The 27,890-nt window shown below is 36.1% G+C and overlaps 1 protein-coding gene across 1 annotated transcript in view; it reads left to right on the plus strand.

Moving 5' to 3' along the window:
- The window catches only part of LOC136037247 (interferon-induced very large GTPase 1-like), a 41,945-nt gene that overhangs the window by 97 nt on the left and 13,958 nt on the right, over window positions 1–27,890 (plus strand). The window contains exons 2-3 of the mRNA XM_065719860.1: window positions 10,548–10,760; window positions 20,938–25,573. Of these exons, the coding sequence (XP_065575932.1) occupies window positions 10,566–10,760; window positions 20,938–25,573 (4,831 nt within the window). The 5' untranslated portion in view covers window positions 10,548–10,565. The remainder of the gene's footprint in view (window positions 1–10,547; window positions 10,761–20,937; window positions 25,574–27,890) is intronic.

Below are 27,890 nucleotides of genomic sequence, written 5' to 3' on the forward strand. Positions count from 1 at the left end.
ACCTGATGCAGAAGTATAGGGTTTTAATTTGAGGTTGTGGGCTGTCCTACTATGAAAAAGGTATATTTTACATGCCCGTCATACGATCCACGCAAGGAGGATAGGTCTCGGGAATGACCCCTTGGAAATCTGAAGGTTTTGACGGAACTCCACTTAAGAGGCAGATACAAAATTAGTTTTAGGAGGGAACTGTTAAAATTTGAGTCCCCCATCAGTATTTTTTGCTCCTCTAATTAGTACAACTTTCGGTAAATTGGCAGTTTGCAAAATAATTTAGATAGGAAGAAAGCGAATAAATTATGGTTCAATAAATGCTTCTGGGTCAAATTAAATTTTGAGCCTTTAAGAGGGGTTGAAAGTGCTCAACACAGCCTATATTAACCAAAAGTTTGGTAAAATTCTAGTTAATTGACTTCTTGCTATCTCGGAAAGGGTTTAGGTTAGGGAAATGAAACTTTCAGGGATAGGTCTACAGGCTAAAGTAAGTCCTGGGAAGGTGTTTTAAAGTACCCACCTCCACTCCTTCTTCCTCTAGGGCGCCCTGAAATTTACCTACATGACAAGTCTATACCTATTGAAATTTTGACAAAACAACATTTTACCTTCATTTACGGTTACTAGTTGCTTTTTCTCTGCCTTTAGTTCTGAACATGCAATTCCTGTTATATGAGCAGAATTTTGAGCCATATCAATGTTTTTTTTTTCAAATTTATGAAATGTATTTGCATATCTTTAAAACCTTATATAATGGAAGTGAGCAAAGTTATGAAGCTGAAAACAATTTTATTGTACTTCAATTAAGCAGAAGATCTATTTTGCAAGGTTTCACTTCAATAGCACACATATTTTAAAGGTCATCAAAGGTCAGGGTCCTCTAGAGGGAGAAGGAGTGGAGGTAGTTGCTTCAAAATACCTTCCCGGGACATACTTTAGTCTGTAGATTCACCTCTGAAAATTTCATTTTCCTAACCTAAACCCTTTCTGAGACATCAAGAAGTCAATTAAATAGAATTTTACCAAAAGTTTCAGAAGATATTTCTATAAGAACATGCTGGTGAGAAAAAAATGGCTATTAGTAGTTTATTAAAGAATGATGAATACTATTTTCATTGATTTTAATAGGAATATAAATTTTCAGCGATTTTAAAAAGAACCAGAAACCCTAAAAAAGGTCAGTTTAGTTGTGACATCATTTTCGATTGGATCAGGGTTTTGAAAATTCCTGCATTTTTTTTTTCAAAACAGTATTTTACTTTCAAGACCAAGGTAAATAATATGGTAAATATTTTGCTGCAAGTGGCAATTTTTTTCACTGAATTTGTTTTTACAGCATATTTCTAGACTTTTGGTTAGGCCTACTTTTGACTGTTTTTTCTCTTGGGGCCCTATTAAGGGCTCAAAATATATTTTCCCTGGGAAGTAATCATTGATTATGAAAGAACATAAAAAAGGCATCAAGTGATATTTTCGCTTTTATTCCAACTAAATTGTGTAGAAATGGCAAATTTAAGCAAATTTCGACCTCCTGTGGAGGGGGTGGGCGCATGCCCCCTTAAAAAGAGTTGTTAATCTAGGACAGGTAAATGACGCTTCCGGGGTCTATGCCTGTTTTAATCGTGGGAACAAATTTATTTTCAGTAGTTTCTGTTTGAGCGTAGGTAAAGTAGCCTACTTTTCTTTTTATTAATTAAAAGAAAACATTCTGAAAAAGAACTTTCCCAAAGAAAAGTAAAGAGCCATATTAAATTGAAGACCAGCAGAAGTTAATTCCTAAGAAGTTGACTAGAAATTACTATTAGTCAATAAATGAAACCCAAAAAAATCAGAAATTAAATAAACCATAAAAATAAAATCACCAACAGAAATAATTTCCTGTGATAATTCAAACTGAAAACGACCAGCAATAACTATTGAAGAGTAAATGAACCGCAAAACAAACATAAATTACGTAAACAGTCAAATGAAACCTAAAATAAACAAAAACCGCTTCCATAAGATTTTGACTGCAGCCCTCTCCCCTAATCGTAAAAGATTAAAGCCTGCTACGTCATTTACAATTTATTGAAAACTACGTGTCTTGAACAGTCCCTGGAAGGAACCAATAAATTAAACTGAAATTAAATATATAATGATATTAATTGCTGAAAGCTCAGCACAAGATTATATTTCACAAAAATTTTTATTTTATTTTCAATGTTGCAAGTAAAAAACGACATATTTGTAATAAAATTTGTTTTCAGTAAATGACTCAGTAGGGTTTAGACTATACAGTTAGGGCAGGGGAGAGGGGGCAGTTGGAAAACTTTTATTTGTTGGGAGCTTCGTTTGTTTCAAGTTTCATTTGAACATTCAATTTAAGTTTTACACATTTTATAATTTTTTATTCGTTTACATTAGTAGCTTACCTGTTGTATGTTTCTTTTCCTTTTCCTATTGTTTTTCCTTTTTGGAATTCTTTCTTAACTGATATCACTCTCTCTTATTCTTTTTAAAATTGTTTTCAGGCATCTTCTTAACTTAAAAGTCCTTGTTTTTTCCCTCTTTTTTTGGCGTATGCTAGTATTGCTCATCCTCATTTCGTATGTATAGTTTGATTTAGGTTATTATTTCTATTTATGGTTCTTTAAGTGCTCTATTATTGTGTTGTATGGCCCATAACAAGCAAAGTCTCTTGGGCCGAATAACTTATTTACGTTTGTAATAGTGTTTTATAATATTAATAAAATGATTGATTGACTTTTCTTTGAAAAATTTCTTTTTTCGGAAATTTTAGTTTTTTTATTAAATTTCTTTTCGTTTTTCATTGTCAAAGTTTCAAGTTCTTCAACATAACAGTATCAAAATATCAAAGTATTTGTACTTGTGTATTATGCGCCACTCACTCAAGTTTTTCGCTTCCTGAAATTCGAGAACAAACCAGTTTCTTCGTTTGTTTCTTTCAGCTTAGCGTGAAACAAAGACAAATGACAGAATAGTTGGGAAATAAATGATTTGGGCTATATATTTGCACATAGGGGGGGAGGACTGTGGGTGGTGGCAAAGTATTTGAAGTTAGAAAACAATTCTACTTGATAATATGCAGAATAAGTGTACACAAAACATTTAGCGCGCAGACCCATTCGCAGTCACAGTAGGAAGTAGTCACATTTGCAGTCGCAAGCAGTCTCATTTACAGGCGCAATAGTAGCAGTAGTAATAGTTGCCCTAACATCTTCAACTTAATACCCTTACCTATTCCTAAGTATTGCAGATATGCCTCTTGTATATGACTTGGATTGAGGTAGTTTCTTTGGCACTTGTGTCATATAGCCGCCACGCTCAACGTCTGTCGAAAAGTGAGGTTTGGTTTATGTTAATGAAATAACCAGTTTTTCGCCCAACGGGGTCAAACTCATTCTGTTTGCGACCTGGGTTGATAGGAAATAGTATTGAACCATTGATGTTGTAATTTTGTTAATAATGCATTATTATGGCACTTGGTATCTCTACCAGGTGACATAGCGATCGCAATTTCTGTCTGTCTGTCGGTCTAGGACGATGAAAGTTGGCAGGTGTATCAGGGACCGGGACCAGATTACATTAGAAATAGTCGCTTCACCTATTCGGCCGTCTGGGGGGGATGAGTGATAGGACGTTTAATTCGGAAAAATTAAAAAAAAATGAGGTAATTTTAACTTACGAAGGGGTTATCGGTTCTTAATTAAATTTGATATTTAGAAGGACCTCATGTCTCAGAGGTCTTGTTTTAAATCCCTACCGGATCTGGTGGCATTGGGGGGAGTTGGAGGGGGAAACCGAAATTCTTGGAAAACGCTTAGAGTGGAGAGATCGGGATGAAGCTTGGTTGGAAGAATAAGCACAAGTCATAGATACGTGATTGACATAACCGAACAGGATCCGCTCTCTTTGGGGGAGTGGGGTATTTCTAGTGATTTAGCGAGTTTGGTGCTTCTGGTTTTGCTAGGACGATGAAAATTGGTAGGTGTGTCAGGGACCGGCAGAAATTGACTTGATAACAGCTGTTTCCCCGATTTGACCATCCGGAGGGGGGGGGCTGAAGGAAAGGAAATCGTGGAAAATTAGGTATGTTAATCTCACGAATGGGTGATCGAAGCTTAATGAAACTTGATATAGAAAGATGTCATGTCTCAGATGCTCAGATGTTTTCAATTCGAATCGGATCCAGGGACATTGGGGAGTGGAGGGGGAAAATGGAAATCTTGGAAAACGCTTAGAGTGGAGATATCGGGATGAAACTTACTGGGAAGAATAAGCATAAGTTCTAGATACGTTATTGGCATAACCGAACCAGATCTGATCTCTTTGGGGAAGTTGGCGGGATGTCTGGTGCTTTGGCGAGTTCGAGAATAAGCACAAGCTCTAGATGCGTGATTGACATAACCGGACTGGATCTGCTCTCTTTGGGGGGGTCCAGTGCTTTGGCGAGTTCGGTGCGTTTGGACGTGCTAGTATGACAAAAATCGGTAGGCGTGTCACAAATTGGTAGGCGGGACCTGCACAAATTGACTTGATAACAGTCGTTTTCCCCAATTCGACCATCTGGGAAGCTGAAGGCTCTTGGCTCTTCCGACCTCGTCACAAGTGTCATATGAGCTCCTGGCTCTTTTATTTTCGTCATATTCTGTTTTATTTCATCAGCCCCAACCCATAAATTAGTAATTTGAAGTGTTTAATCATGAGTAATTTCAATAATAAAGATATTAAATCATTGCTTAGACTTTGAGCTATTCGTGTCATACGTGTCATTCTTTTGAAGTTTTCATAATAGATGTAAGATGTTATTTCATAATAAGAACTATTTCACAATAAGATGTTAGGGTTGTATTTTTACCTTGTTTTACGCGATTCTTAGTGACATTCCTGTTTTGAGGTGCATATTTCTAAGTTGAACTTGTAGTTTTCATAATTTTGTCAATAAAGTATTATATTTTCGTAATATTTTGCTTTATTTCATTACTATTAGCCAAACTTCACTTCTCGACAGAACCTGAGTGTGGCACCTATTACACACAAGTACTGTTTCTTTTAATTTAGCTCAATATACCCCTTAACATTTCCCAAAATTTTGCCATAATACTTTTAGTCTTTTTGAAAACACCTTGGGTTAAACATTTCCTCCGCCCCTTTTCTAATGATAAATCCTGCATTTAAAAAATGAACAAATTGCATAATTTACATTATTTGCCCTGGAGCAAATCATGTGGGCAAGGCCCACAGGCCTGGGGCCTGTGGGCCTTGGCATCCCCAGAGCCAGTTTGTAACAATTCCAAATGAAATGACTTTTTAAGTTCTCTATTAGTATTAAAGGGAGCGTCTTAAAGGATAAGAGGGGAGTTGTCCTTAGTTCTTTTGTCGATTTCCCTGGTACCAACCTTGTATATAAGCAATGGGCAACTTATATAACTTACAACACTTGTTCAAGGGGCTTTTGGGGTTGTCATCCCTGGAGGTGTAGTTATTTGACTTTTCGACTATTTTGAATAAGATGGTAGTTTCAAAATTTTGATAAGTTATTTTGGACAGAAATCAGCTTAAAAGCGAATGGGAAGGGGACTTTCCTCCTATTCATTTTTAACACCAACTTTTACATGCCCTGAAAGTTTAAACTTAATACACTCTCGTGTATCCCCATTTTTTAAAGAAACAGGATGCAACATAGTTTATCTTAGATTGATTTTGACATGCCCCTCAGTATTCCATGAAGTTTCACCTTAATATCCATAGTCTTTCGAACACATGTAGAATCAAATATTCCCTCGTTTCCTGATGGTATTAAATATAAAAACAAGTTTTTTTTAACTGCAAGTAAAGAGCGACAAAAAAACTTAAAACGAACAGAAATTATTCCGTATATGAAAGAGGTTGTCCCCTCCGCAACGCCTCGCTCTTTACGCTAAAGTTTGACTCTTTCTCACAACTCTACTTTTAAAAATAATAAAAAACTTTAGCGTAAAGAGCGAGGCGTTGCGGAGGGGACCACCCCTTTCATATACGGAATAATTTCTGTTCGTTTTAAGTTTTAGTGTCACTCCTGACTTGCAATTACAAAACTTATTTTTTTATTAAATTTCTGAACGTTTTTGGATTAATGCATGTTTTGATTTTGGCTTACCGCACATAAATAATTAAAACGAAATTTGCATATTAATTTTTTTTCGGCTAAATGGCTCTCTCATAATTTTGATCGAACGATTTTGAGAAAAAGGGAACGGGGGAGTAGGCCTAGTTACCCTCCAATTTTTGAGTTACATAAAAAGGCAACTAGAACTTATAATTTTTTACGAACGTTTTTATTAGTAAAAATATACGTAACTTAAGAGTTAACTTAACGAACTTCTATATTTGTATATTTTTATTACGTATATGAGGGGCTTCGCCCCCTAGTCAGTACCTCGCTCTTTGCACTAAAGCTTGAATTTTGTCCTAATTCTTTAAGAATTACCCCTGAATCCCAAAGGCCGTACAGTAAATAGTTGAGATTACTAAAAATGCTTTAACGTGAAGAGCAAAGTATTATGGAAGAGATGGACTCCCCTTATTCACGTAGTATTGTTTGTTCCTTTTAGGTTTTAATGCTGTTCCTTACTTTTAGCTGAAATTTTTTAAAATTTATTTTCTCTTTTTTTTCTTAAATAATGCTAGAAAATCCTGCAGCCCCTTCATGGAAGCTCTCTTCCCTCATGATAAATTCCTCCATGGAAAGATCTTCCCAAGTAACCCCCTCCCCCCTTCAACACGTGAAAGTCCCCCTGAAAACGTCTATACACTTCCCAATAACCATTTCTATATGTAAACAATGGTCAAAGTGTGTAACTTGCAGCCCCTCCCCCAGGGACCGTGGAGGATTAAGTCGTCCCAAAAGACATAATTATTAGGTTTTTCGAATATGTTGAACAAAATGGCTCTCAGAATTTTCATCCGGTGACTTTGGGGAAAAAATGAGCATGGGAGGGGGCCTAGGTGACTTCCGTTTTTTGGTCACTTAAAAGGACTCTGTAACTTTTAATTTTCATTAGAATGAGCCCTCTCACGACATAGTAGGACAACTGGGCCGATACGATCACCCCTGGAAAAAAAATAAAAAAATAAACACGCATCCGTGATCTGTCTTCTGGCAAAAATTACAAAATTCCACATTTTTATAGTTAGTTGCTTGAAACTTCTACAATACAGTTCTCTAATACGCTGAATTTGATGGTGTGATTTTCGTTAAGATCCGATGACTTTTAGGGGCTGTTTCCCCCTATTTTCTAAAATAAGGCACATTTTCTAAAGTTCGTAACTTTCGATGGGTAAGACTAAACGTGATGAAACTATATATATATATATATATATATATATATATATATATATATATATATATATATATATATATATATATATATACATATATATATATATATATATATATATATATATATATATATATATATATATATATATAAAATCGGCATAAAAATGCGATTCTTTTTATGTAAACTAATGGTATTAAAATTCCGTTCTTTAGAGTTTCGGTTATTATTGAGCCTGGTCTTCTTTACTACAGTTACCACGAACTGTTTGAAATTCTGTATGTGGGCTAATAGTAGACAAACTGCAGAATGTTGCAATAATTTCCCAGGGGGCTATAGAGACATTGTCTCCCCGAAGGTAAACGTTTTGACTGTTTTGAGAAAAATTATTATTTTTTTAATTTAATTAGCGATGAGGGAAGGGAGAATCTAAAAAGGGCAAAGGGGCTGGTTGTCCTTCGATGTCTGTTCAACATCCCCTGAGATTTTCATCTTAATACCCATGGCCTTTCCTTAGATATTTTATTTTACGTCCTTCTGACAATGAACACGCATACTGTCTGTGCTATTGTGTTTGGTATCCCTCTCCAAAGCAGTGGGGGTTGTGTCATACCCATAGGCATAGTTGCTTTAGCTTTTTACTGTTTAGAACTAGATTTTGTTGTTTTAAAGATTAAATAAAAAAAAAATTAGTGGAGGAAGGAAAAAAGGTATGAAGGGGGATGGCGACCCTGCAACCACGTTTCCGAGCATCTCTCAATATGTCCTGAAAGTTTCAACTTAATACCCTCAGTCGTTCTTAGAATATTGTAGGTCCTCCTTTTAAAGTAACTGAATGCACATAGTGCCTTTGAACTGGTGTACCACGCCCCTCAACATTCTCCAAAGTTTTACCTTGATTCCGGGGGTGTAGTATGTTGTGGACCAGAGGGGCAACTGCCCCCAGACCCCAGTTTCCCCCTCCACTCATCTGAAATTCATTGTCTTCAAAAATCTTGTCAAAACTAAGATAAACCTAAATAATTCAAGCATCCACAAACACGGGTCTGTTTTCTTTAGTATATCTTTGCCTTTATGGTACTATATGGTTCACTCTTCAATTTTCGCTTCCAAATTTAAAACCTTTACAAATGAAACCGGCTCCAAATGAAACTTGCAGGGCATCTCTGGGAGTATAACTATGAGACCTTTTCACCAGTTATAGCGAAATGACAATTACATAATTTTTATCAGTGCTAAGCAGAGGGGAACCTAAAATGGGCAAGAAGAGGGAGAGGGTGGACTTGCTGTCCTCTAATCTTTCTTCTACATCTCCTTTACATACCTTGAAGTTTCAACTTAATACCCTGAATCTTTCTTTATATATTGCTGATAATCCCTTTTTCACAACCAGAAAGCACATTGTTTTTTGAATGTTTTCATCACTCCTCTCAAAAATTCATTAAATCTTCACCTTAATACCCTAAGCCGTTTTGTAAATTCAGGATCAAATATGCCCTCTTTTACAATAAAAGTCTATGTATGCTAACCTTAGGGAACTCACATAAATTATAGCCCTTGCACTGGAGGCTGGGGGGGGGTTAAACCTTGGAGGCAGAGTTATATTACTATGACTTATTTTGAACAAAATGGTATCTCAAAATGTTGATCTGAAGCATTAGGAGAAAAAAAAAGGCGTGGGAGGTGGTTGCTCTCCGACCAATTTCAATTTTTTAAAAAGGAGCTACAACTTTTGGTTTCATATCTAATGAGCCTGCCTCGAAGTTTTTAAGACTGTCCCTTTCCATAAGAACCTTCATCAGGAGGGGCCTCCTGATTTTACTTGGCCAACAAAATCAGAAATTTTTTGAGTATAGGCTAGGGTTATATCCAGGCATAAGGAGGGGCCTCCTGATTTTATTTTGCCAACACAGTCAGCAAACTTTTGGACATAGGATAGGGCTCTATCCAGGCAATAGGAGGAATGAGGCTGGGATTGACCATGAATAAGAGTAATGCTCGAACACTGCCCTTGTCTTTGCTCCTAGCTCCTTATCTAAAATTTATCTTCCTGTCCTTCCAATTTTATTTGTCAACTGCAAAAACGGGAAATTGCTTTTTCCTCCACTTGTAGTTGTACCCAAGCTAAGCTAATTATTCCGTCAATTTTCTAGTCATCTAACGTCACGTCTTGGCCCCTGTTTCTTCCTACTCTGAGCAATTTGGTAGTGGTCTTCATATTAATTTGGAAACTTATTCTCCCACCCTGTACCCTCCAAACCTCTAAACCTCCAATTACATTCGGAAGATTTCTGTTAATTGGATTTTCATTAATGCTTCCAGCATAATTTAGCCCCCCCCCCATTTCTTAGTTCCTGAAAACGGCCCTAGACTCAACACAGCAGTTTGTTGCTCTCTTTGATTGTATTCTTTGTAAACGAATTTTTGTTGTCAACAGTTGGCTAATTATACTAACTACAAAAAAAAAAAAAAAAAAAAAAAAAAAAAAAAAAAAAAAAAAAAAAAAAAAAAAAAAAAAAAAAAAAAAAAAAAAAGAAACCGGCTAGCATATTGTTCAGCCTACGGCCGCATCCAGGTATTTAGGGAAGAGGGGGCTTGGATTGCCAAGAATGTATTCAGTTCAATAACCTACATAAAACACTGAATACTGTAGATGTAGTATGCAAATATTTTAAAATTTATTTTTATCGTAAATGATTTCTTGTTTCAAGTCAATGATAATTCACTTAACTTGGAATGATCCCAAGCATGATGCTCTCTAGTATTCCCTCCCATATTTCTTAAGGGCTCAAACTGTTTGGCCCTATGAGTTTATCTATTATTCAGCTTTTTTTTTGTTTTTTGAAACCAAAGACTGTTTTAATGTCAAAGGTGAGAGTAAAAGTTTCCACAAGTACAAAGTAGTCCACAATGAAATTTTCAAGATAAATCAAAATTTGTTTTATATGATTAAACTATTCACCAATGTTTAGTGTTTTTCAAGTTTGTGCCTATTGCCCCTTGAAAAGATTCTTGTATACATGCCCAGTCATACACTATATTGCTTCTTGTGCCCTGACTGGGCATGAGGAACTTGAGCCGAATAAAAATGGCAATATAAACCCGAAGGATGGGCTGAAAAGAAGACCAGTGGCAAAAAGTTATGTACACCCACTACAGACAGTGTGTGACTCCCTGATTAAAAAAAAAAAAAACTATTTTCAGAGTTTCTAAATAAAGTTTTTATGATTCAAGGTTAAGCGTGGGTCCAAGATGGACGAATATGCTGAAGAGAGGAAAAAGAATAATGAAGATCAAAGTTACATGATTCCAAGGAAGGAGGGAGATGCAGCAAATAATGAAGATCAAGGTTACATGATTCCAAGGAAGGAGGGAGATGCAGCAAATAATGAAGATCAAGGTTACATGATTCCAAGGAAGGAGGGAGATGTAGCAATGGAGATGAAGGTATTTTTCAGCTTTCTTAACTACAATCATTTTTATCTCTTTCGACAAAATTAACTATAGACCAAGACCAATTTCTAATTTAATTGTACAGACAAAAAAAAGAAAAAAAAAGCAAACACGAAAACGATGTGGATCATTCGGTCCTGTGTGCACATTAGAGCAGAGTTTTTAAGGATTTACCATTAAGCAGCCCTTAAAATAAATCACATGTTTCATGGAACCCCTGCACAATACATTTATTTTTTCATTTATTCCCTTTTTATTTCATCGCATAGTTAAACCGAGAGGACCTTCTGGGCAACCTTAAGGTTCTACTTGAGAAACCATAATCAACAGAAATATGTAAGGAAGACAACAAAGCTGCTTCTTTTGGACTGATGTATCAGAATTTCTTGGTTTCCCTTTAGATTGAGCCAAATTTTTGCCTGTGTTGTATTGTGTAGCTGTGTTGGTCTCAGGCGGCTTGGTGCTGCAGTGAGTTATTAGTAGTAGTAGTAGTAGTAGTAGTAGTAGTAGTAGTAGTAGTAGTAGTAGTAGTATTAGTAGTAGTAAATTTTGAAGTAGTAGCAAATTACCAAAGTAATTTGGTACACTTTAACGATTGAAATAACTTTAAGTAAGATGACAAGTAGGCTGAAATTGGAGTTTGAGTCATAAATTAATTTCTAATAATTTCTAAAGTAAATATTCTTGAATTACTATCACATGGAAGAAGACAAGAAGTGTTTGCGGGCATAATAGTTATTTTTGCGTTTTACGATTTCGATAGTAGTGGAGAAGAGGGGCTAGTGCTGGAAGTCTACAAAAGACCCTGTTTGCAAACTTGCTGGGGACGCTTGCTTTTTGCGCAATACCAAAATACTTCTGAATGGCGAGCTTCTTGGGTATAAGGTGCTAAGAAATAAGGCTACCACAGCCAGCAAGACCTACTGTGGGAGTGAGGGTCAGATTGTACAAGCAAACCTAGGTGTGTAGCTCTATAATTTGAGGCTGCCGGTCCAAGGGCTGAATTTATCGTATCGTTCCCAGAGGGGATCTTTGTTGTTGGTTTTGGTCATTAAAAGGGGCATTGAGATATTATGATCGAACGATTTCTTCCTTTTCGTCACCATCATGATGGCAATTCACCCTGAAAAAAATTTGTTGCACGCTGTTAATTAAGCCGATGCTAAAGCGCTGCCTAAGATATGGAGCCCGTAAGAAATGCGCGGTTATTATAAACCAAACCATTTATACAGGAATGCTAACGGTTATACAATATGAATGAAATGGCCCTTGTAGCCTCACCCTTGACTGAGCCTGGTGAATCCACATACAACAATAACTGTTTTACAGTAAAGCAAAGCAGCGTGCTTTATTTTTATGAGGGGGCATTGTATCTTATTTTAGGGGGGGGGGGCTTAAGCCTTAAAATATCTATTTCTTAAGCCCATTTTTTAACTACAAGAGAGGTCTTTTAATTCAATATAGAGTGTAAATCTGCCCCCTTACCTCCCTTCATTTCAAGGGACATGTTTGGAATAAACATGCAATACGGATAGTGAAGGATGTCGTCACTCCCCTCTTCTAGCAGAAACGGTAATTCTTAGGAGGAAATATTAAATTATCAATAAAATATGAAGTGTAAAGACTGGTTGGTTGAGCAGGGGGGAGGTAGGGGTAGTTTTCTCATATTTAGGACAACTAAATATGATGTTGAAAGCGGAACAGAAATCTATATCATAAAGGATATTGTGTGTTTCGTGTGTTATACATTCTTAAAGGAATGTACGATTTGAGATGATACTTGACAGACGGGATCCCTATGGCTTGAGAGGGTCCGAGTTTCTTGGACGGGAGGTGTAATAGCATATAACACTCTTTTTAATCGCTTAGGACATATTTTACCTTCTATTACAGGGAAAGATTAAGGTTGGCCTCAGAGATTATTTATCGGTTATTTATACGATATACTGTCTATCTAGTATGGCTATTATCCTTAACATCTCCAAGTCTGTCCTTTCTTTTTTTTTTCTTTCATTGAAAACCACTTAATTTTGTCATTTCGGGGTTTTCATCTTATGAAATTTTGGTCTTCAAGGATTAATATTTTCCTTTTTGTAGCTGGAAACGGTAAGAAATGGCAGGAGCATTTTCAAAGCCATAACTACGAGGGGTTGGAGTGGAGCCTAATGAAGGGGTAGCAAAATGTGCCTCATGGTTGAACACGTTTAACCCTATCTACCAAGAGAGGGGTTTTGGGGTCGTTGAAGGGGTTGGGAGGAGTTCGTTGAAATGGAAAGAACTGAGCAACTTAATTTCAATCATTTACAGTATTTAAACTTCGCACGTGGCAATATAATTTCTACGTAGGATATCTCGAAATTTACAAGCAAGAAGACTAAAAACTGGTCATCGCATAGATTTGGTCCCTTGTCGTTTTGGTCTTTTAGGGCCAAAATTCTTCATCTAGGACAAGAAATGGCGGGAAGTCACAGTTTAATATAAAGCAGGCTGAATGTATTTGAAGGGGTAGGGATGGTAATTGGCTTCGAGTGATATCAGAAATACTAAAAGGGGTGTTGCATAAATTTGAGTTGTGAGGTCATTTGAAATCACATCTTGATTTCAACAAACCTGCATAAAAAAGTTACTATAGGCAGGAGCGGATCCAGGGAGGGGCCTTAGGCCCCCCAAGATTTTTCTGGTGCCCTCATTCGCATTCCGTTTCTTTTTCTTTTTTGACTCCTTTTTCAAGTATTCTTGTCAATTTAATCAGTTATTTATAAGTGATTTACCCAATTGACAACAAAAAACAAAGCTTTCCTATGAATGTAACGAGCAAAGTTGAAACTTAAACCGAACAAAATTATTTTCTTCAGCCAGTTCAGTATACATCTGCAAAATTGACATAAAATATTTGATTCCTGCAAAAATATTTCTATGAACATGGAACTTTCCCCTATTTCATGAAAATAGAAAGACCTGTTTAAGATAAAACTGTTACCTTCAACGCGTTCCATAAACGTGGTAAAACAGTTACAGCTACTTGTCTATTCACAATGACATATTGAAAATTAGCCTTGTAGCTAAAAATTCAAAATGGATAAAAATAAAAAATCTGGACATGAGCATAGGATGGATAAAAGACGAAGACTGATGGCTGAATGTGCAAGGGGATTGAAGGATATTTCCTGATATTTTGGTAAAATATCCGAAAATACCCGGAAATCGAAAGGTACGTTTTGACTAATAATAAACTCCACCCTAAAAAACCTTAATTTTAGTTTTGTGACTAATTAAATAGCGAATGGCCCAATAGGGCTTTTGTTTGAATAAATCCATCAATCTACTTATTTTAACTATATAGCTAATTTGGTTGAGATTAGATGAATGAAAGAATTAAAGCAATTTAGGCCAGGAACAGATACATGAGGTTCGTAGGGGGTGACCCTCCTCCTAAGACACTTCTGGCACACTTATTCCGTTTTTTTTTTCTTTTTGATCTTTTTAAATAAACTTTTTAATTGGGTGCCCACCTCGAGTCACATCTGTGCCCTTGGTTCAACAGCCCCCTTACCCAAGATTTTGCTCTTGATCTGTTACAGATTCAGACATGAAACTGCATGTACGATCAGTTTACGAATCATTTAGTCTTAAAAGATAAACCTATATAGGGCATTTTTTCTTTTTTAATCTATTTTAAAGTAAAATTTTTAATTTGGTACCTACCTTGAGTCACATTGTCGCCCTTGGTCCAGTGGCCCCCTTACCCAAGATGTTGCTGTTGATCTGCAAGAGATTCAGACATGAAACTGCTCGCACGATCAGTTTACGAATCATTTCGTCATAAAATTACAAGATAAACCTCGTTGTCAGGAAAAATTAATCGTATAATTAAACTTGCTTGCTAGATCTTCATCTTCAGATTGTTTTCTTTATTTCTTTTTTTGGCAGATTTTTTTATTCTCTTTCTCAAGAGCCCATCGATTAGGGTACGGTTTCTGGGAGGCATTGATAGGGGTATGATAAGGATGGGTCACGGGAGGGGAGACACATTATAAAGGAGGTTTTGGGAAATTGTTTGGACATTTGAGTTTGCCGAGTGGGATTTGGGAGAGTTAATTCACATGCCCTATCTTATTCAGCTGTCTGACTGTAGTAAGATGCAGGGTAGAAAACTATCTTCCTAGGACGAAGTCCTAGTGGAATGTCGTATATGTTATTCGAATATAATGTGGAAGATAGAAACTACCCAGATTGATAAGGTCGACGTAGGCTGGCTGATTCACAAGTATCAATTATCTCAAGCTCTATCGTTCCTGCAAGACAAATTGGAAGACTATTGAATTTTTTTATTGCCCTTGTCTCCTTCCCTTTCATCATTGACTACTCCAAAATTACCCCCATATTTTGTTTATTATTACCCCGAAATTATGGGGGATAAATAGATAAAGACCATATCAAAAGGCGCTGTAAGTATAGGTGCCAATAAGAACATCAGCAATATATCGAGAACGACAGGGAGATTTAATTTGAAACTTTCTCGCCTACTATTACTACTTCTGCTCTTACAATTTAAATAAATAAAAGAGTGTACGTGTCTCCTGGTTGTTAAAGAGTAAAAAATTCTAGGTTGTCAAAAATCCTTTGGCAATGATAATAAATTTTATTTTCCTCATTAATTGATTTTTTTTTTATCCAACTCTCAAGGAAAAAAAAGTTGTCTGGTCTGCTCATTCAAAAAGTCTCAGTGAAGCCATAGTAATTTATTCATCAAAGAATCTGCTCGCGTCTGTTGGTAATACGCAGTTTACTGCTATAAGAAAATATTATTAGCTTTCAAAGAGGTTTCTTTGTCATTTTACATCAGCACCAACCAGATTCACACAAACGAACTGGTCTGACGAAAGCGTTATCTACATCCCTATCATTACGCTCGAATCATATTGGCGCCCTTGGTCCAGTGGGACCCCCAAGATTCTCCTCTAGATCCGCCCCTGACTATAGGAAGTGGCAGTGTCCCTGTGCCGAAAGCTATTTTTTTTTAAGTGGAGGAAGTTGAAAAATTCATGCTCTTATTCTTGTCTATATTGACGTAATTCAAACCTTTTTCTTTTAATTCTATCTATATACTTGCATTTTTTTTTTACTGGAGGGAATATTCATGATAGGAAAGTAAACATGGAAAATATATTATCTCATCTAGTCCCATTGTTTAACGCCCTAATATTTCTAAGGTTGCTTCTATTCGCCTATTTGACATTGTTTGCCTTGTGTAGCATCATTATTTGTTTGAGTATCCTCACCGTCTTGTCTTTTCTCATATCTTATGATTATTGCAAATCTTTTCAAGTCGATTGTCTGGCCTTTGGTGTTGGCAGAGTTCCAAACTGTCTTTTCGTATCGGAAATAAGATACTGTAGACCGCTACTTCTGTTCAAGCTTCCCGTTTCTAGATAGAGCACAAAAAAGACGCCAATAAATGTACCAGAGTGGCGAAAAATAGGAACTAAAAATGAATTGTTAAGCTGTCTGTGAGTTTTATCAGACAATAGATCTGAAAAGAAGCCATTGGGTATACCAAGAAAGTTAGAAGTTTCCAAAATTCTCAGAAATGGTCAAATGAAATATGGAAGGTCAAATTTTATGATCAGAAAATGAGAACTTTAAAAAGAGAGGTAGATAGTAGTGTACATTAGCAATGCAAACTGCTACCTGTCTCCCAGTCTTCCAGAAAACGTATTCTTTGTCTTCTTCTGGTCTTAACGAACAACGCCATCTTAGCGAAACTTAGGAATAGAATGGGAAGAATGGTAAGAATGGTTAATGTTATTGCACTTGATCTTGATTCATGGTATAAAATAAAGTTTTGGTCTTTCTGAGCTTCAATGTAAAGTCTGTTAGTAAGGAAAACAGATTTGGAGAGCTGGGAGGAGGGCGAATGCGTACAATACCGAAAAAACGAATAAAGATTATGCTTGAGGTATCAACTTAATGAAAATTTTAATTAAACCGTAAGAAAAATACTTCCACATACTAAGCATACATTTATAGGATGAATGGTTTTTGGAAGTGTTGAAGTATTGGTTTTTGGCCATGGCTGTAAACTTTATTTTAGACTCATTTCAAACATTTCGTCTTAACGAACTGTAAGTGAGTTGTGACTTGTCCCAAAAGTAATCAAAACTCAAAAACGGTAACAATAGTAACGGTAACAGTTCTAAGTGGTAAAGCGTAACATCTTGGCAGCAATAGATATCAAACAGTTCGTGGTAACGAACTGTAGTAAGGAGCAACCCGGCTCAATAGTAACCAAAACTCTAAGAAAATGGAACTTTGATACCAAGAGCTACATCAGAAGAATCGCATTTTAATGCTGATTTTAAATATATAAGTTTAATCAAGTTTAGTCTTACCCTGCAAAAGTTACGAGCCTGAGAAAATTTGCCTTATTTTAGAAAATAGGGGGAAACACCCCCTAAAAGTCATAGAATCTTGACGAAAATCATACCATCATATTTAGCGTAGCAGAGAACCCTACTGTAAAAGTTTCAAGCTCCTATCTACAAAAATGTGGAATTTTTAATTTTTTGCCAGAAGGCAGATCACGGATGCGTTTTTATTTGTTTGTTTATTTGTTTTTTGTTTTTTTTTCCCAGGGGTGACCGTATCGACCCAGTGGTCCTAGAATCTCGAGAAGGCTCATTCTAACGGGAATGAAGTTCTAGTACCCTTTTTAAGTAACCAAAAAATTGGAGGGCACCTAGGCCCCCTCCCACGCTAATTATTTTCCCGAAGTCAACGGATCAAAATTCTGAGGCCATTTTATTCAGCGTAGTCGAAAAACCTTATAACTATGTCTTTGGGGACGACTTACTCCCCCACAGTCCCTGTGGGAGGGGCTACAAGTTACAAACTTTGACCAGTGCTTACATATAGTAATGCTTATTGGGAAGTGTACAGACGTTTTCAGGTAGATTTTTGGTTGGGGGGGAAGGGGTTGACAAGAGGGGGATATGCTGGGGGAACTTTCCATCGAGGAATTTGTCAGGGGAAAGAAAATTTCCATGAAGGGAGCGCAGGATTTTCTAGCATTATTAAAAAAAAACAATGAAAAAATAAATATGAAAAGTTTTTTTCAACTGGAAGTAAGGAGCAGTATTAAAACTTAAGACGAACCGAAATTATTACGCATTTGAGGGGCTCACAAACTCCTAATGCCTCGCTCTTTACGCTAAAGTATTTTTAGTGTTTTCAACTATTTATTCTACGGCTTTTGTGATTCAGGGGTCATTTTTGACCCCTGAATATATGAGGGGTGAACCCCTCATATATGTAATAAAAACATGAGATTACAAAAGTTCGTTACGTAAGCTAATTTATAAGTTACGTTTATCTTTTACTAATAAAAACATTCGTAAAAAATTAAAAGTTCTAGTTCCCTCTTTAAGTAACCAAAAAATCGCAGGGCAACTAGGCTTCCTCCACCTTTCCTTTTTTCTCAAAATCATTCGATCAAAACTATGAGAAAGCCATTTAGCCAAAAAAAATAAACTTGCAAATTTCGTGTTAATTATTCCTCTGCGAGAGCCAAAATCAAAACATGCATTGATTCAAGAACGTTCAGAAATCAAATTAAAAAAACAAGTTTTTTTAGCTGAAAGTAAGGAGCGACATTAAAAATTAAAACGAACAGAAATTACTTCGTATATGAAAGGGGCTACTTCTTCATCAACGCCCCGCTCTTTACGCTAAAGTTTTTTACTGTTTTAAAAAGCAGAGTTGAGAGAAAGACTCACACTTTAGCGTAAAGAGCAGGGCGTTGATGAGGAAGCAGCCCCTTTCATATACGAAGTAATTTCTGTTCGTTTTTACTTTTAATGTCGCTCCTTACTTTCAGCTAAGAAAACTTGTTTTTTTTATTTAATACCAAAAGAATTGACTTCTTATGCTGATTACAAATATATAGAAATCATTAAGTTGAATTTTACCCATTAAAAGCTACGATCCTGAGAAAATCTGTGTGATTTTTGAAAATGGAGAGAAACTCTCCCCAAAAAATTAATTTTGATCAATCAATGAAAATTGATTAATTTTTTCAATCAATGAAAATTGCACCGTCAGATCCAGCGTATCAGAAAACCTTACCGTAGAGGTTTCAATCTTCCATTTACCCAAAATGTGAATTTTGTATTGTTGTTTTCTATTCGTCAGGATCATCTTTTCGTACCAGTCCTCGAAGATCGGTAGAGGGCTCATTCAAATGGGAATTAAAAGTTTCAGTGCCCTTAAAATTGACCAGAAAGATTAAAGGGTAACTATTCCCCTCCCACGCCCCTTTTTCTTAAGTCTTCCGATCAAAATTTTGAGATAATAATTCTGTTCAACATAGTTGAAAGGTCAAATAATCATACCTATGAAGATTACATAACCCACTCCCCCAGAACCCCTGGGGAAAGGACTGTAAGATATGATATTTGCCTATTATTTACACAAAGTATTCGTTATTAGGAAGAAATGAGATATTTTTTGGAGAGAGGGAATTTTCGAGGGGGGATTTTTCACGGGGAGAATTTTCCATGGCGAGAGTTGTTTCCGAAGATGAACTTTCAATGGGGTAATTTTCAAAGGGGGAATTTGCCAGAATTCCTATACGAAATTATTTTTGTTTGTCTTCTTTTCTCTTTGTCGACTCACATGTTTAAATGCGGAGATCTTCCCTGGAAATTATCCTGGGGAAACTGTCAAAGGGGTTGAATTATCTGGGGAATTTTTCCAAGGGGTGGGGGCGGCATTATCCGCGAGAGAAATTATCCTTGAGGGAATTTTCTGCGGGTGAAATTCTTCATGGGAGAATTTTCACAGGGGATTATATATCATACAAGTACCATCACAACTACTCTGACTGTTTGTTACCCTCGAATTCAATTTTAGCTTTCTCAACTACAATCACCGAGTAGATCCCAACTCCAGTGTGCAGTCACCTATTGATGTTGGGAATCTCGTTTATGGATTTTAGAATTTTTTTACAAAGTTGGTCTTAGCGTATTTAGAAAGAACACTGTTTAGGTTCTTCAAAAGAATTTGCCAGACAATGTTACAATTGGCTTACCGACAAAGAAGCAAAATGTTGACGCAAAGAGCTTGTCAGAGCTATAGTCAAAGCTTGATAGTACAGATTGGATCGTAGTGATTCAAACACAGTCAACTTCTGTTGTGCGCACGACCTCGAAGCTTTTCCTTTGCAGAACTGATCAGCAATCCAAAGGAAAAAAGCGTTTCCTATTTGTCAAGATCGGCTACAGAAAGCAGACAGAAGTCCTACGAGGGAAACATGAAGCTCTGATTTACAAGTGCGGTCCTGAAACAAAAGGGTGTAACATGCACCAAACGGGTTAAACCCAATACGATACTGTCAAGAATACATAAGAAAACATTACTGAGTGAAATGTAACACTGGGTCACTTCTTCGAATCTGATTTTGGGGTCCTTTTTACAGCAACATAAAATAGACCAAAAATTTTTGTCGAACCTTTAATAAACAAAATGGAACCGGAACATTTACCTAAACACTATGTTTTAAATTGCCTCTATGAAATTATCAAAAAAGCCTAGCGAAATGTTTTAAAAAAATACTTAAGTTTTTGGCCCACTTTATATTGCAGTGAAAACGGCCCCAAAATTCGGTTTGTAGAAGTCGCTCAGTGTTACATTTCGCGCAGTAATCATTTTTTCCTATAGTTTTCAAAGAGTATCAGGACTAGTCGATACTCATTTAAATTAGAAATTATTTCATAGTAAAGAGGACAGAAACATCTGAAAGAATATCTTAAGTCTATAGTAGACGAATAAACTAAAAAACATTTTGAGGGAACCCCAAATTTTTTTTTTATTTGACATTAAATAGTGGATTTTGCGTAATAATTTCCTCTCAGTAATCTGAAAAAATTATTCAGCTTTAGAAATTATTGGTGGCAGCATGCTGACATATTTTAGCAGAGTGTCGCCGGTTTTCGACGCGGCTTCGGGGATTACATGTAACATCGGTGTTTTGAAGCTGCGAAATGAACCTCTGCGCATGAAGCTGCGCATGAGTAGGGCAACTTCTGAAGTCGGCCCTAAAAATATCTTAAATCTCCTACAAATATCTGTTGCAAAGGCTCAAATTTTTTCTTCTTCCTTTTTTCTTTTTTAGGATTCTTTGACTACTGACACAATATTCTTTGAGAAAGATTCATCCACACACGAATTGAAAAGGGAAAACAAGAATATCAAAATTGACACTTCTTCTGCATCCGCCTTCATCGCCTCCGTGAGACGTTTGGATGATAATGTATTAACCAAAGAGAGCTCAGAAGAAGAAAGTTATGAAGAGATGGAAGAAGAGGTCGTGGCAGATTCAATGAAATACATAATGGATAATGCAGCAAATCGACAAAAGTCCGACACCTATAGACCAGCCCAAAAAGATAGCTCGTTAGTCCCAACTAGTTTCATTAGTCCAGAAGATACTGCTATACCTTTGATAAATCGCGAACTGTCAGAGAAGAAATTTCGAGAAGAGAGCTCAGCTACCACAGTTATGAATCATACCACTTATGCGGCAGCTATGCAAATTATTGAAAATGGAAAATCTACTGCTAGTAAAGTCAACGAAACTGATAAAAACCTTAATTCTGATATTTTCTCCTCTGTTAATTTTGAGGTCAACAACCTAGTCCATGCTTTACGCGATAACATGGAAGATAATAACTGGCTAAACAAAGATCAGTGTGAAATCGAAGCTAGCATTTCTTGGCCCTCAGAGAAAGACGTTATTTCGGTGATTGAAAAGCTCCATTTGTCGGTTTACTGGAAGCAAAAACTGTCCACTGAAAAAGTAAAGGAGTTTAGTATGTGTAGACCCTCTGGAGTGAAGGGATCCACAGAAACTGTCTTCAAATTTTTCCATAAACTCTTGCACAACTCAGTCGATGCTAGAAATGAAATTATGTTTGAAAAATCAAATATGGAATACAATTCTATGGATTTGATTTATTGTTTTCTTCTAATTGCTGATGATTTCTTAAGACAAGAAATATGTTCACGGTTGGCTGTTTTACAATATTCGGTTCCGTTTTGTATTAAAGATCCGTCTAGAAGGTATCTTCTATTAAATTGGTCACTACTGAATATATCTAAACGTTGGAAAACATCAAACGACAAATCTTATATTGAAACTGATGTCCATTCAGGCAGTTTTGTCTACTGCTCTTTCATAAAAATCGGAGATTTGCCATTCTCAAAGTCAAAACTAATAAATAAATTGTTCCCTAAAGGAAATGAACCTTTTCAAAATTATGAAGAAGACGATGTTCCCCGATGTTTTTCAAGTGGTTCCCTAGAGTTGTCTTGGCTACTTCCCGTTAGGGATGAAAACTTTGAGCCTTTAGCTATTGTTAATATGCGTGGGAACGCTGAAATGAACATGGACTTGGCGCTATATGTCGCTAAGCAATCAAGTATTTTGTGTGTTATTGTTGGTAATTCCTCGGCGAAGACTGAGAGCATTTTATTAGCATTAGCTAAATACCGTTCAAATATAATTGTTATCTCTGATAAGAAGGTAAATGCTGACGACATGATCAAAAGATTGCCAACAATGAAAAAATGTGAATATATCAGAGACACAGAGCCTCGCATTGTCCAGAAGTTGAAACCCCTAGTTTTAAATAAAAGTTTGAAGAAAAGGAACTTTTCAGATTGGGAAGAAACAGCTACTGCTTTAAAATTTTTACTGGAAGACTCGGATAAACATATGCAAGCTGGGAGAAGATCTGCTGAAATTTTAGCGAAAGAAATAGTCAAACATAAACTCTCTAGTCTTCCACTGTCTGGAAGTCTGTGGAAGGACTACAATGATATTCATAAAAAACAAAAGCGTATAACGGACAAGCCAACGGAGATTTCAGTTAAAAAATACATTGTTGTCTTAGAAGAGGATAAAAAAATAATCAGAACACGTCAAGCGACTTTCTTGCCGTCAAAATTTTTCGAGTTTTTTGCTCAGCAGTTAATACTTTATCACAAAGAAAGAGAATACTTTTTATTCTGGCTGTCCCAGTATCTCGAAAGGTTTTCAAGAAATCTGACCGGTGGTGTGGATATTGGCCTAGAGCACCTTATGAGAGAACTCTCACAGATGTATGTGCTGCATGCATTAAACGAAAGCCTGTCTGAGAAATCTAGTTTGGCTACAATTTTAAAGATAAACAATGAAAATGCCGAATTGTATGTGAAGCATGCAATGATTGACATCCTTTTTGCCGGACATCCAATTGAACTTTTTGACGGGGATGCTCAAGGGATTCCAGATATATTTTTTGCTGATTTGATGCAAGGTTTGCAAGATCGAATGGGAAAAAGGAATCGCATTGGAGTGATTAGTGTGCTGGGTGTTCAGAGTAGTGGGAAATCAACATTACTGAATGCCATGTTTGGCTGTAAATTTATTGTTTCATCTGGTCGCTGCACAAAAGGTGTCAACATGCAGCTTGTCACCATACAGAAACAATATGCTGCAAAGTTCAATGTTGACTATATTCTTGTTCTAGATACGGAGGGTTTGAAATCTCCAGAACGGCAAGACTTACTGGGCAATAACGAGCACGACTCTGAACTTGCGACATTTGTTGTTGGACTGAGTGATGTTGTTGTTTTGAATGTCGCGTCTGAAAGTATGGATGCCCTAAAAGATATCATCCAAATCACTATTCACGCGTTCCTTCGAATGAAGGATGTTACTTATCAGAAGACGAAGTGCCTATTTATTCATCAAAATACCGGTGATCCGTCTAATTACCAGAAACTAGCAAATGAAAGGAAACTTTTTGAAAAAACTCTCAAAGATTTGACAGAAATTGCAGCGAAGTCTGAAATCGGTACTACTGAGGTTAGTTTCAAAGATATTTTAGATTATGATGAAGACATGAGTCATGAATATTTTCCCTGTCTTTATGATGGTACGCTTCCTATGGCGGCAATTAACCAAGGATATGCTGAAAAAGTGATAAGCGTAAAAGAATATATTCTGTTGTCTTTGAGTAAAAATCAAAGCCAAACACCATCAAGTTTTTGTAAGAAAGTTTTTCAAATTTGGGATGCAGTTTTGGCAGAAGATTTTTTATACAGCTTCAAAAATTCTTTGATTGCTTTTAAAAGGGAAGCACTGGATGACAAATTTGCTGAACTCGAGTGGGAGTTCCGCCAAGAGCTGAAAAAGCATCTTGAAGGTTTCCAAACTGAAATATCAAATAGTATAGAAATACCTTCATTACGACTTAACACGCAAAGACTGGAAGACATTTTTGAAGATATTCCTGATAGAATGCTCCAGAAGATAGAGGATTACCTGAAAGACGACCCAATATCGAAGCGCCTTTTTTTCGAAGAAGTAAAATCATCAGTGGCTCATCTTATGATGAAGACGAAAACTGAACTATTAGAGTCATTGAGTGATTTTGCAGAAAGAGAAAGGAATAAGCGTGAAATAGCTTCGAAGGAAGTAGGTCTAGAAACGTTTTTTCAGGAGAAAATTACTTCCCTCGTAGAGCAATGTAAGTCCCAAGGGAAATGTTTAGGTGAAGAAGAAGCAACCATAGAGTTTGATAAGCTATGGGCTCATCTGTTAAATGAACTCAAAGACCATTCGTTCAAAAGGATTGAGGAAACTGACTTTGAAAGGATTGTGAGGGAATATCTCTTGCAAAAATACAGCAAAAAGCGCAAAAAGTGTTTGAAATCAGAGCTAGAGCACAAAGAATTTCTAACTGATTTTGGATTGGAAGATATTGACATATCGCCTTTGTGTGAACAATCCTCGTACTTGTGTAAGTTGAAGAAGTTGGTCGGATTCCGTAGTAATGAACAAGATGCAGCAGCAAATCATCGTGAGACCAATAAGCGATTAATTGGTGATCTTATTAACCATTTTGAAAGTGAAACAGAAAGAGCACTTGGAACCAAGGAAATTCACTTTGAAGATTGGAAATGCATAATGGGGGACCTGCTTCGTGGGATAAACAGCAATTTAAGTAACTACATGTATAAGCCCATCAGTGAAAATATGGTGATTCGCACTAGAATTACTCTGTGTATATTTGGTAATTTTGTACGGGCATTAGAAAATTTTAGAGGCAATTATTTGGAGAACAATGATCCTGTCCGTAAAATAGATCGAAGAAAGAATTATTTCAAGAAGTCTTTTTTAGCCCTTTGTGCCAGTCGTAGTTTAGCTTCGACGGCGGCTGGCAAGTTTATTGAGGAATGCTATATTCCAGGAATTATAGAGACTATCGAAATAAGCATCGATCGTGTTCTCGCAACAGAATTCAAGAATAAGAATCCTGAATTTACTAATAGAAAAGCTTGTGAGGTCGCTCTTCTCCGAGAAACGCAAGAAACTGGGGATTTTCATACCTACTTGAAACTTATTCATCAGTACAGAAAGCACCTTGACGACTGGCTTCACTTTAAAATGACATCCTATTTCAATAAACCGTGTCTGTGTGACCCTTGTCAAAGATCAAAACGGAAGAGGTTCTGCCACGTTATATTTGAAAGAACAGACAACATAAACCAGTCAATATGGACAGTACTCGATAATATCTTGAGTGATTCGAAGTCAGATATTAGTGTTGCGGAAGTTTTGAGCAAAATCTCTACTTCGTCGAAGCAAAGCATGATCCTAAAAATGGAAATTATGGCCCCTTTTTTGAACTTAGCCTGTGGTTATGAGTTTGCGGAAATTCTTGCCAAGGAGTTAGAGAGATTTAATGCTGATAGATTTTCCGGTAAGAAATTTAATTTTGTTTTTATTTCTTATAGATTTTCCAAAATCAATATATTTTTAAGTGCTAAGTCTTATTTTTCGTACAGATCTTATGAAATTGGAGACTGTTAAAAGCAAAACACGACATTTTTTTCATACTCCCAGTCTTTGTTTATTATTATTGTTGTATTATAACATTATTTTATTATTATTATTTGATTATAATATTATTTTTATTATTAATAATAATAATATTGAATAGTGTGTGTGACTTGTCTTAATTAGATCGGTCGGAAAGGTGAATAGACAAATATAAATGGCGAAAATGAAACATATCTTTTTAAATTTCCATTACATATTTTAACATTTCAAAATAGTTATACATGTCATTTGATTTGTTGGGCTATTTTGATGTTGATGTGCTATAAAATGAATCATGGGTTTTTTTTTTTTTTTCTAAGGATGGCTAGCTTATCACGAAATACTAATTTTAAAGTAATAACGCCAATAAAAATGAAATCTGATCATTTAAATTACTAAAGTGGGAACTTACATAACCATAAAAACCAGGAAAAATCGTGAATTCAAATTTTAGTGAAAAAAAACTCCATATGCAGTAATGCAGTTTTGATTTAGGCGAGCGGGCGCCAAGGAAAGAAAAAACATGTGGGTGAGAAATAAGTAAAAAGTAAGCAGTAAAACTAACATTATAAGAAGCAACTTAAGAATGTGTAGGTATGGTTTGTATGAGCAGTCGTCGTTTGAAATCAACTGTTTATTAACGTTTGAATTTTCACGGGCGAAAATCAGTGTCGAATTAGCTAATTATCTTTGCTTATTTGTTTTACTGTTCAATGACAACAGTGACAAAGATGTGACTACCACATCAGTGACTACCCTAAAAGCTTAATTGTGTTAAAACGATCAAAGAAAACTCTTAGTTAATTGCGGTTTTAGGAACGAATAATTTTTCCATATCTTTTTCTTTATTGAGGTCCCCTTGACTCTGCCTATATTCCCAGTAAATCTAAGTCAATATGAGAAAAAAAAATCGTTCGCCGAGTTTCAGGTACCAGATGTAGCCACAGCCAATCTTCAAAATGGTTTGTTTTCATCAAATTCATCATTTTCATCATTGTTTGTTTTAGTCATTTCAAAATGGTTTGTCTATCTGGCCCTGTCTGCATGCCCTTCCACATGTGAATGCTAAATTAAGAATACCAAAATTGACACTTTTTTTGCGTTCGCCCTTCGCCTCCGTAAGATGACTGGAGAAAAATGTATTCACAAGCTGAGTGAGACAAAAAAAAAATACTTGGCCTATTTTTGATTGTAACGAACCAGTACAATCGAAATAAGTTTAAAATATGTTTTCTTCATAGGGGTCTCAAGAGTATCATTTGCCAGATGATTGGAAACAGGAAATTTAAGGTTTTATTTATGTGCGTCCCAAATTTTATTTTTTCGGGTCTGGAACGATAAAAAAAAAATGTCCAAGTGAATCAACGGGGCTAAACAAGAGTATTACGCGTCCTAGCTGACAGAAAACAAAACCTAGACAGTTTTTGGACAAAACAGCGTTTCTTCCTTTTTTTTGTGCATAAATGGCCCCTGGACCTCCAGCTTACATAATACGTAACATAAGTTCCAAGCTTTTAATAAAAAGGTAATTTTTTTTTTAGCCACCCCACTCAAGTTCTTCATCTGAAATTACGCATAGGTCACATCTCAAAAAAGCGGTTTTGTAGTAACAAAAACAAGTGACGGATGATACAATGCATTGGCCTACTGTAGATTAATATAAACAGTAGAATAATTCCCTATCTAAACTATTGGACACAGGTGGACCGAGATGCAACTGCTCCGGAGAACATATAAACAAGTATAAACATAAACGATCTTAGATTTTTTCACGGGTAGGTATGCGTGTGGCAGACGAAAATAATTGGTCTGGCTGTAATAATGCAAAAGGGAAAAGATAACATTGGTTTAAGAATTGAAAGAAAAACAGAGATTGAATTCATAATGATAATTAAGGTAAAATAAGTTTTATTTGAACAATGCCATAACGTGATGACATTTGATCAGGGAATTTGGCACTTCACATTGATATTTCAGTTCCATAGTTTCGTTAATTTTTTTCTCAAAGGGAAATCATGTAGTCAGCAAGAGTGCAGACCCGCAGCTAAATTAAATTTAGTCACTTTCTTTTTTTACATATGTTTATTGATATTGGTTTCATTTTTATTGTCTGTTGGAGATAATCAAATACTGGTTTTTAAAAAATTTGCCTCTTTTTCCAAAAAGAGAAGATAATCAAACATTAAAACTGCTAAAAT

This window comes from Artemia franciscana, chromosome 16 (assembly GCF_032884065.1).
Source record: "Artemia franciscana chromosome 16, ASM3288406v1, whole genome shotgun sequence".
Classification (NCBI taxonomy): Eukaryota; Metazoa; Arthropoda; class Branchiopoda; order Anostraca; family Artemiidae; genus Artemia; species Artemia franciscana.